At 48.2% G+C, this 11,355-nt stretch overlaps 1 protein-coding gene across 1 annotated transcript; it reads right to left on the bottom strand.

Moving 5' to 3' along the window:
• Positions 1 to 6,930: 6,930 nt before the first annotated feature.
• On the bottom strand, positions 6,931 to 9,784 carry LOC124685185. Its single transcript, XM_047219513.1, has 7 exons — positions 9,515 to 9,784; positions 8,882 to 9,389; positions 8,496 to 8,593; positions 8,372 to 8,396; positions 8,165 to 8,285; positions 7,946 to 8,080; positions 6,931 to 7,677 (listed from the first exon to the last, which is right to left on the bottom strand). Exons 2-7 carry the CDS (start codon positions 9,351 to 9,353, stop codon positions 7,467 to 7,469), a joined length of 1,062 nt encoding a protein of 353 aa, XP_047075469.1. The 5' UTR covers positions 9,354 to 9,389; positions 9,515 to 9,784; the 3' UTR covers positions 6,931 to 7,466.
• Between the last annotated feature and the right edge of the window lie 1,571 nt (positions 9,785 to 11,355).

Raw genomic sequence — 11,355 nt, 5'->3', positions numbered from 1 at the left:
GTGACTTCAACCTGATAGTCAACCTGGAAGACAAGAACCAAGGCATCCTACATCGTCGTATGATAGATTCCGGAGGTCCTTATCCAACCTCGAACTCAAGGAAATCTATCTAAATGGGCGTAGATTCACGTGGCCTAACGAACGTGCGCAACCAACGCTGGAGAAGTTGGACAGGGTCTTTTCGACCGTGGATTGGGAAGAGCTTTTCACTGATGCCTTCCTGTCAGCCATGTCTAGTGGTCCCTCTGATCACTGCCCGCTGGTGCTGAGCCTAGCCCCTGAACTTCACCGAGGTCGTAGATTCCAGTTGCAATCCTTCTGGCCAAAGATGGATGGCTTCCTAGATGTGTTCCGGGAAGTGTGGACGGCCCAGGCCATAGACCCAACCCCTTCAAGACTTTGGATAACAAGCTCCGGGCCACGGCCAAGCGGCTATCAAGCTAGAGCGCTAAGTTCATCGGAAGCGTCAAGACACAGATTATGTTGGCATCAGAGCCAATCCTTCGCTTTGATATTGCGATGGAATCCCACCAGTTGCCACCTGATGAAAGAGCTCTTCGTCTCCTGCTCAAGAAGAAGCTACTCGGGCTAGCCTCCTTAGAAAGGACGATCGCGAGGCAGCGCTCGCGCATCCTCTGGCTACGGGAAGGGGATGCTTGCACTCTTTTCTTCCATCTACATGCGAGCCATAGGAGACGGAAGAACTTCATTGGACACCTGTTCGTGGACGATGTGCGAGTGGTAGAGCATGTGGATAAGGCTGAGGTCGTAGACTCCTTATTTGACAGCCTGATTGGATTGAGGACGGACATGAGTTCCTCCCTTGACTTGGAGTAAGCATATTGACGATGTTTTCGCCGAAGAAGAGGTGTGGACAGCTCTCAAAAGCATGCCTATGGACAAGTGCCCTGGTCCGTATGGCTTCTCTACTCGCTTCTTCACGGTTTGCTAGGAGATCATTAAAGTGGACATTATGACAGCCTTCAACTCCATGTCCCGCCTGGACTGTCGTGGTTTTGGTGCAGTTAACGATGCCCTTGTCACTCTGATCCCTAAGAAAGATGGGGCAGAGAGGGTCCAAGACTTCAGACCCATCAGTCTTATCCATGGATTCGCCAAGCTTGTGGCCAAAGTGCTGGCCAACCGGGTAGCCCCTGTCCTTCCCCATATGGTTGGAGTGCATCAAAGTGCCTTTGTGCGTGGAAGGTCCCTACATGATAATTTCATGATGGTCCAAGGAACGGCTCGCAAGCTTCATAGTAGCTCAACTCCTGCTGTGTTGATCAAGCTGGATATAACAAAAGCCTTTGACACGGTGGAATGACCCTTTCTTATGGAGGTCCTGAGGAGGATCGGATTCGGGACAAGGATCCTAGCTTGTATTTGCGCCCTTTTGTCCACAACCTCAACTCGCGTCCTCCTGAATGGTTGCCTGGGCTCTAGGATTGCCAACAGGAGTGGATTGAGACATGGGGACCATCTATCTCCCCAGCTCTTCATTTTGATTATGGAGATCCTTCACCTGATGATCGAGAAGGCCTCGTCGGTGGGTTTGCTCACCCCGCAGTCCGAGTCTGGACTGCGCCACCGCACCTCCATATATGCAGATGATGTGGTCATTTTCCTGCGCCCCATTGTGTTGGATCTCAAGGTCTTTGCTGCAATCATTTAGGACTTTGGCGATGCCTCAGGTCTCCGCACCAACATGGATAAATGCTCAACAAATCTCATTAGATGTTCCAGCATAGACGAAGAGATCATTGACGGCGAACTCAGATGCCCTGTGGTACCCTTTCCTCTTCGCTACCTTGGGCTCCCCCTGACGCTGAGGAAACCGACGGCAGCACAGCTTCAGTATCTAGTGGATAAGGTGGCCAACAAACTGCCAAGTTGGAGGGCCTCTCTTTTGGACAGAGGTGGACGTCTGGAGCTGGTTCGAGCGACGCTCTCGGCGATCCCCATTTTCTCAATGATGTCCCTTGACATCCCAGTAAATACACTCACGGCCATCGAAAATATTATAAGGGGGTTCCTGTGGAAAGGTCGTAAGGATGTTAAAGGTGGCCACTGCTTGGTGGCGTGGGACAAAGTCTTTGCCCCAAAGGACTGGGGAGGGCTTGGCATTCCTAACCTCCGGTACATGAACATCGCCCTAAGGGCCAGATGTTGTGGCTTCAACGAGTTGATGACTCGATGTTGTGGAAAGAGCTGAACATCCAAGTACCACATGTTGTGAGGCAGCTCTTTGAAGGGGCAACCTACTCGGTGCCAGGCGACGGGGCGTCCACCTTTTTCTAGTCAGATCGGTGGCTCCTTGAAGGTCGGCTGACGGACATAGCCCCAAGCCTTATGAAGGCGATCCCAAAACGTGTTGTGCGACTGCGCAAGGTCCGAGAAGGAATGGCTAGTGCCTGGTTAGATGACATTCCACCCGACCTAGATGCGTCAGCAATCCGGGAACTCTTCGAAGTGGCAGACCGTTTGGAGGATATAGCCCGTGTGGAGGGCGTAGATGAAAGCTTCAGGTGGGACTGGGAGAAAGACTTCTCCTACTCCGCACGCTCAGGCTACCGCGCGATGTTCAGGGTGAGGGTGGAGATGCCAGGAGCGCTTCAGATCTGGCGCTCGAGGGCCCCACCAAACTGCAGGGTCTTTTTATGGCTTGCGGCCAGGAACAGATGTTGGACTGCAGACAGGCTTAGCAGGCGAGGTCTTCCCCATCCTGCTTCATGCCCTTTCTGCGATCAGAGCGACGAGACCTTGAACCACCTGTTGTTGGGATGTGTGTTGGCATGAGAGGTCTGGGCGATTTGTCTACGCTGGTGGGGGAAGCTGCACTGGATGCCACAGATGGACGCAGACTTTGTTGCTTGGCTGCAGGGCAAGCGAGGATGGCATGGAGGTGACCGAGACCTTTGGACAGGTGTGACTCTCATCTGTTGGTGCCTCTGACGTCACCGAAACGACATTGTGTTCGATAGAGTTGCACCTTCCAAATCCACGGTGGTCTCAAGGATCTCTAATGAGGCGGAGCTGTGGAGAGTAGCTAGGATCTTTAGGGGATCCCTTGCGCCGGTAGATAAGTAGAGATGCCGCGAGTAGTTCGGTTAGGTGTGTGTGCTACCTCCCTCCAAAGGTAGCGGGGGTTTGAGCTTCGTGGGCGTATGTGCCTCGAGCGTGTTGTATCTCGGTCTTCTGGCCGCTCTTCTTGACTTGGATACGTCTATCCACGATGTATCCTTAAAAAAAATCGATCATCTATGCATGTAAACACGCGAGGCTTCGCCGTGACTAAAACTAACTAAGCAAGACGACATCGGCCTTACAATTATGTCTCTTTCATTTTATTTTTCTTTCGCACTCTGTCTCAGTACAATGAAGCGATGCATATGTGTGTGCTTCAAACTCAACTATCTGCTCTCACGCAATATAAGAAGGGTGAATTAGCACGGAAGGCACCGCCTCGTGCATTTAGGGCAGCCACGTAGGAGGTTCACGCTTCACTTGTTTTGTTTTTTCCTAACGTTGCGTATGTAGTTCAGACCTAGTACGCGCCTTATTTTTATTTCATGAATTTGCTTCTCGTAGCGTAGCACACGTCTAGCATGGGAAGACGGACATCATTTGTTTCATCGCGATGTAAATTATTTTTTGCTTCTTTTTCGCATATGCATCAATCGTTGAAGCCTGCTTTTTGGCCCAAAGTGATGTATACGACAGCTTTTTACAAATATGTTACTTCTTGGAGATGCTCTTTATTTAATTTGATGAATTAGCTGGTAGCGCAGCACGTCTAGCATGGGAAGACGGCCACGAAAACCTCTTTTTACAGTGAACACCTACAGCAGTGATGTCATTTGTGATGTCACCCATGTACTAACTCAGTCCAGTCACAAAATTATGAAACCAACCAATCTGAAACTTAACTGAAACACGGTATTTTTGTGTAACATATCGAAGTGATGTCAGCGGTGGCATCAGCAGTTTCACTTTTTTGTCAGAATATTTCATAATATTTTCCATGTGTCAATTTAGTTTCATAAAAGTTTCACTTATATTTTAATTATTAGTTTTATATTAGATAAATGTCAGAAGCCTCACCAATCTCAAAGTACCAGGTGAATGGTAGATATAGCTTCTGTAGGTGAAGTTGCCTTTAAAAACACCGGGTTAGGCGGCCATCATTTGCTTCACTGAATCCTAAATATACTAATCATGCCAGAATCCTGGTTACGACAGTGTTGCAGCCATTCCCAGCTCTGAACATTGCCACGAACTGGTTGATTGATCAGCCTGCAATTAATCTTGCTGAACTCTAGACTCCACACACACATGGTGTCCTTAAATCCTTGCGTATTCGTGACCGACAAAAGCGTCCTGTTCGCATCGTTTTGAAGGCTCTACTCAACCTCTTTTCGAATATAGTAATCAGAAGTCAACCTGCAGATCGAGAGCAAAGCTAACCCCGCTAGCTTCCTTCACGCTCTCCTCTGGACTATATAAGAGCATCTCCAGTCGCGTCCCCCAAACCGTCCCCCAAAGGGATTTGGGGCGCGCCGGACAAAAAAAGCGTTCCAGCCGCGTCCCCCAAAGCCCTTTTTTGTCCGGCGCGCCCCTATATGGTGTCCGGCGCCCCGAGCCCGTCCCCGTCCCACAGGGGACGCTCCGGGGACGCCGGACACAACGAAAAGCGAGGCGGGGAGTGGCGGGGCCGACCCGTCAGCGGCACAATTAATTTAAACCTAACCGTCGCCTACCTCGCGACGGAAGTTATTGGCGCGCAGCGACGGTGCGGTTCCCGCAGAGGGCGCAGCGGACGCGTCCCGTCGCGCCTAGCTCTGCGTGCCGGCGTTAATGAGCGCCACCGCTCCTCCGCCTCCCTCCGGCCTATAAAAGGGGCGCCTCTCATCGTCCCTCTCACACACAAACCCTAGCGCCTCTCTCCCAAACCCTAGCCGCCACCATCTCTCAACAAGACTCGACGCTATGTCTGGTAGAGGCGGAGGCGGACCTCGCGGCCGCGGCCGTGGTCGTGGTCGTGGTCGTGGCCGCGGCACAGCTGAACGCTCGCCGTCGCCTCCCACGCCGTCGTCTTCATCGTCGGAGATGGACGTGGAGCCGGGCGTCCTGTTCGAGTTCGTCCACGTCCTCAAGGGCGACCCGCGCGGCATCCAGAGGCTGCCGGACTCCTTCGCCGAGTACGTCGGCGGCGTACGCCCGCGCACGATGCATCCGCGGGAGCATTCGTGCGGCTACCGCCGGTGGATCGTCAAGGCGATCTACGACGCGCGCGGCAAGATGTACCTCAACATCGGCTGGGAGAAGTTCGCGCGCCACCACAGCCTCGAAGCCGGCTTCATCCTCGTGTTCTCCTACTTCGGCAACAGGGACATGAGCGTCAAGGTCTTCGACGAGAGGCGCTGCCTCCGGGACTACCACGTCGACGGGGACGACGACAAAGACCGACGAGGAGGACGACTGAATGAGTGTTGTTTCTTCGCAGCGAATACGTGCACGGAGGTTTCGCATGTTCGCCTCATCGGTAGAACCAACAAGGGCACCATCCTCCCGCTCGGATTTTCCAGCTTTAGGTGATCGGGTGTGCCCTCGAGTGTTCTTTCTTAGCAGCGAACACACGAAACCTTCGATGCACGGCCTAGTTAGGTTTAGTTTCTTTGCAATATTTTATATTTGTGTCCACCATGGTTCAAACTATGTATTAGTTTGTGGAAAACCATGTTCCAAACTGTGTTTTCGTGTAAACCACGTTCCAAATTATGTATTAGTTTGTGGAAATTGAAATAAAAATGCCAGAAAAATTATTTTAAATGTTTGGGGGCGGCGTTTGGGGGACGCGGCTGGGGAGCGACGTCCCCCAAACGCGGCACGAACGAAATACGTCCCCCAAACGCTCGATCCGGCGCGGTTTGGGGGACGGTTTGGGGGACGCGACTGGAGATGCTCTAAGTGCGGCGATTCAGAGACATTCACTTCACACCCTCAAATCCTACAGCTATCTCCATAATCTCGAGGCTGATCCAAATCCCGATTACTCATTTTTCATTCACTTCGCAATGGCGCGCGCCGCCTTCCTGCTTCTCCTCACGGTGCTAGCCACTGCCACTGGCACCGCCATCAGCGCTAGCCTGGCGCTCCCGCTCCCGGCGAGGAGGAGCCGTTTCCTGCTTGTTGGTGGCACTGTCGTCCTGCCTACGAACTATTGCTCGAAGAAGTCGCCTGAAGCATGCCTCGTGCCGGGGAGCGCCGGGACGACGTGCTGCGGCGGTCAGTGCGTGGACATCGTCGCTAGCGCCGAGCACTGCGGCGGCTGCAACAAGGCCTGCAAGCACGGCCGGACGTGCTGTGGCAGCCACTGCGTGGATCTGCTCTCCGACAAGAAGAACTGCGGCAGCTGCTCCAACCAGTGCGATGGCAAGTGCAACCAGGGCTTCTGCAACTATGCGCAGTAGTAATATATAGTGGATCCTAATTATGCGTCGGTGGTATCTTAAGATTTGCACTACTTATAGCTATGTGCATATACAGAACGCGATACTGGTGTTGAGATATATAACAACTCCTCATAACCTATTGATTTACAGAGATATATATAACATGTCATAACTCGTAACATATTGATTATGATGATTGCCAGTGCTGCCTACAGAAAACCTATTGATTTACAGAGATATATATAATAAGTCATAACTCGTAACATATTGATTATGATGATTGCCAGTGCTGCCTACAGAAAAGTGTGGTTATCTCAGATTGATTGCTTCCGTTGAATTAACATTACCAGAGACTCGACTGGCGGTAATGACATTTGATAATGTTAGTATATGGCACAGCAAATTTAGCCTTGTCGTACTCGTAGGCAGAAGCTCAGCTGTACCGTGCTTTGAGATATGTGGATAGAGAGGATACCCGAAAACAAAATTGTCATATTCATATTCATAAAGATATTCATTCACATTGTAGGCCCAGTACATGATGATTTACAGTACTTTTTTTTCCCTGACATCGATTCAATCTGCAATAAAATACGACATGATAGCACAATTAGCACACAACTGTAACCACTTGCTACCTTTGCACCAGTACAAATCAGGACCCAGGACAAAAGATCCAATTCATAAGATAATAATGCTTATTAGATATATATTCATAGGAACTATTTGATCCAACAGATGCACATAGCACAGTGCCAAGAATTGAGCTTCAACACGTGATCTTGAATCATCCAATGGCATACTAGACTGTTTGATTGCATTTCAGGCCTACACCAATCATGCTGCAGTAAGGTAATGTTCCATTGTCATTCTATCACTGATGATCTGGGGTATTCTACTTTACCCTTGACATGTTCATGGATTGAAATGTTAGAAGGGATCCAGGATGTTCATTCAGAAACTGGGCTCTTATCTGCTGCTCACAATTCTGCTTCCCACACCCGACAAAGAATGTCAGCTCTCAGGTGCTACCCACGAAAGAAGTTTCTGCTCGACTTCTTGCCAGTTATGAACCTTGGTCACCAACGGATGTGATTGATCCACACCAGTTTTGCACCAGGGATACGAGTTATCATAATCAAACAGCAGGACCCTCATGCCATCCTCGGCACATTCTTGAGCATATCTCGGGTTGTCGTCTATTAAAACCTGCGCACCAAACGATCTGAAGGCATTCGGAAGCCAAGGAGTTAAATTTTTGTGTAAGAACAAGTGAGAATATGTTGTAACAGATTCAAATGAGATAGTAAGTAGGTCTTTTAACATTCTGTGTCAAAAAAGCCGAGAACATGCTGTAACAGCTTGAAGTGAGATAGTAAACGACATTTTGAAAATCATTATTCTTTAATATGTGTTCTAAGCCTAGTCGAAGACTGAATGCAGAGTGTCTTTAAATGACTGAAAAAAGTAGAATAAGGTTCCTCAAACAATACCTGCAAATCTCTGATTTTGGCCTTGATTGACCTTGCAAAGCAAAATGATTCCCAAAATGGATCTGCTCAAATAATCCTGGATAAAACTTCTCGATCCACTCTAATGTGTGATTTTTTATTACATCCTGCCGAGATCTTTAAGAGGAAAGATGTCACTAAGCAGGCAGCACATAACAAAAGATAATCAACTGTGTGTCTAAAATCAAATGATTGACTTACGTTACTACAGATAAGCTACAGAAAGAAGAGAGATTTTGGAGAGCATCTCGAGCGCCTGGAATAGGATGTATACCATCTTGGAAGTAATGGGTTGTAAAGAACTCGTGGACAAGAATACTAGCTGCAACAATTTAGCAGAATGCTTCAATTTAATTCAGAGCATTCTATTGAAACAAACACGATGAGAACATTACAACCAATGCAAACCTTTCTCTTGAGAACAATTCCATATCTGCATAGTGTATTGCAAAAAAAGATGCAAAACAAATTACAAACTCGCCATAGAGAATAAATAACAGGAACTCAAGATTTTGTAGGAAAAGCAAGGCACCTTAAAGAACTCATACACATGGTACTCTGACACCGAGTGATTCCATGAGTACCGCTCGGCAATAAATCTGTTCAGGGCAGCAAGAAAGCTTCCGAGAACTGCAGGTGGGATATAACAATATAAAGAGAAAATGGTAAGTTATAAGAAACAAAAAAAATATGTTACTTTATAAAGTATGATCATTGCATAACAAGTTCCTTTCTCATGGAAGTTTTTTGCAATAATGTTCCATTTAGAATATTGTTCTAGACTAGGCAACATGAAACTCAACCACTGAGAAAGGAACTAGTTATGCAATGAACATGGTAATTTAGCCCTGCATAACCCAGAGATGCACATCTCTACTGTAAAGATCAAGGCATGGTAAAGATCTAGCTTCACAATACCTTCATCCACATCAACAGCAACAACCATCTTAGTTGGCACAGCCTGCTCAGGGAAACCAAAGCGCTTCCCAGGACGGCAAGCGCCATTTCCATTAACACTCTTCACGCTCACCTCCTCCGACAGCCGAACCTCTGAATCACACACGAACTGCCGCTGAGGGGACAGAACCCTCGCCTTGATATCCACCGCCTCGCCTTCACCATCCACCCTCCTGAACCTGCTGCCGTCCTGCCAATCCAGACAGCTCTTCAAGCTCAGCGCGCTGCCCGGCGCAAACCTCCGACCGGCCCCCAAATCCAGGGCACCCTTCCTCTGCACCCTGCTGCTCTCGCCGTGCGCATTCGAGTGGCTAAGACTGGAGAAGCAAGCGTGGCTGGCAGCGGCCGGCGGCGGCATGGCGGGGCTCCTTCCCCTCGGCGGCGGGCGGAGACGATCCAGCAACGACCGCACGGCTCCTCCTCGGTTTAGCATGTTGACACGAGCATTCCCCGTCCAAATCAAAGAAACCTGCCAAACCCGCGCACCCACCCGGATCAGATTCTCATACCCCAAAGCAGAGCACGCAGAATCTGCAAGATTGCAAATTTAAGGAAAGCGGGGCACGCAATCTCCGGCGCCAGTGGATCTCGTACCTGCGGAGGCGAGATCAGATCGGTTGGAACCGACGACGAGCCCTCGCCGTCAGTTTCCTCCACGCCTTTCCTGTGATCCGAGCGCGGGGGAAAGGGGAAGGGAATCGGCGCGCATCTTTCGAACCCAGATCGCGAATCGGGGATGAGGGAACAACTCGGGGAAATTCGCGCGAGATTCTGAGGGGATATGTGTGTGCAGGCGAAATTGGAGACGGCGAAGCGGATTTCTTGGGTTTTTCTCTGTTTTTTTTTCCCTCTATTGTGTGCTGTTTTAAGGGTTTCAGTTGTTCTGCACAATTATTTCGTGCGTCTTTTATTTCGGGTTTTTTTTTGCGAATTATTATTTCGGGTATTGTGGACTTGTGGAGTGGCGGTGATCGTGGGCTCCTTTTCTTTTTCCAAAAATTTTCCCTTTTTTCGGAATGCGTGCAGCTCAGATTTATTTATTTTAAGTTTTGCAGCCCAGTCCAGTAAAGTTGGAGGTGTAACGGTTTAGTACCATTTGATCACTCTTACAGCTCGTTTGGCACCCATGTATTCATTTCATTTGATGAATACATCAATTCGTTTCATTTGTATTGGGATTCCAAAAACGCACAAAGTCCTAACAAGTTAGAAGTACAACGGTTTAGTATGATTTGATCACTCTTAGATTCTTTGTCTAACTAGTATTTTGTTTATTTTAATTTGTCTAACCCAAATCCATACTTTTCACTTGTGTGGCTGTTTTCTTGGACAATGCATGAGTTCAACAATCATAGAACTAGCACCTGATAAATAACAATGCCAAGTTATTGAATGTTCTCGACCACATCAAACAGAGAAACACATATCTATTGTGATTGTAAATTTGTGATTATGGACTTATCTTGTACTCCGTATTAGATAGCTTTTCATTTTTTGTGACATATAAAAACTTAGTTGTTTCCTAGAACTCAAAATTGATATTTATCTCCTAAATAAATCAAAAGGCAGATGCATGCATTGTTATGTGACTGTTTGTCAAGGTGGTTGAGTTAACAAATAAGGAAGTGCCAATATATATACATAGCAATGAACGGCATGCAATTTGAAAGTTTTTACATCGCAACAAAGTGGGATCGCTTTTCAACGTGTGTACATTATTTCGCCTGGTCCAAATGTTGTCTCGGGATGGGACACGACTGTCAGCATCCAAGAATATTCATGGCTCTCGCCTCTCGTCGTGTGGCACAACGATACACACTGTCGTATCGTGAAGAACGTTTCTTTATGCTACTTTATCCCCGAGAGCAAATGCCTAAGACAATGATAAGATCATTTGAAAAGCCAACGTGAAGATGTTGCTAGGATGTGAGCCCAGTCATTTTTCTTTTCCAAGAGTATATCGATCTAGTATACATACTAATTCAAAAAAATTATAAAATAAAATAAAAGTTATATATAGATTCTTAGACCACATACGAATGACCAAAATGGAAAAAAGAGTTCAAGATAGGCCAAAGTTTGAAGCATAAAGAAATTAATGAAATAAACAAAAGTGTCTAGAGAAACTAGGGATTTCTATTTTCGTGCCCCTGGTTCGTTAGTTGTACTCAGTTTTCCCCAGTCCCTTAGTTTTTCCTCAGTTTTCCCCTCCTCTAGTTTGAAACACGCACAAGTGCTGGAACGGCCGGTAGCCGTCAGGTCAAGGCCTTGACCGTTAGTCTGACCGGGTGGGGCCGCACAGGGGCAGCTCCTCCCCGACCGTCTCGTGCCGACGGGTAGGGTCGGAGACACGTCGGAGCAGCCATCCATCTATCGCCGACGTGTGGGCCGTTTTAATTCATGATTTTATACGCGGTGCTGCCAATGACAAATGG

Source organism: Lolium rigidum, chromosome 1 (assembly GCF_022539505.1).
Source record: "Lolium rigidum isolate FL_2022 chromosome 1, APGP_CSIRO_Lrig_0.1, whole genome shotgun sequence".
In the NCBI taxonomy this organism is placed as follows: domain Eukaryota; kingdom Viridiplantae; phylum Streptophyta; class Magnoliopsida; order Poales; family Poaceae; genus Lolium; species Lolium rigidum.
This window is presented reverse-complemented; position numbering and strand designations above follow the sequence as displayed.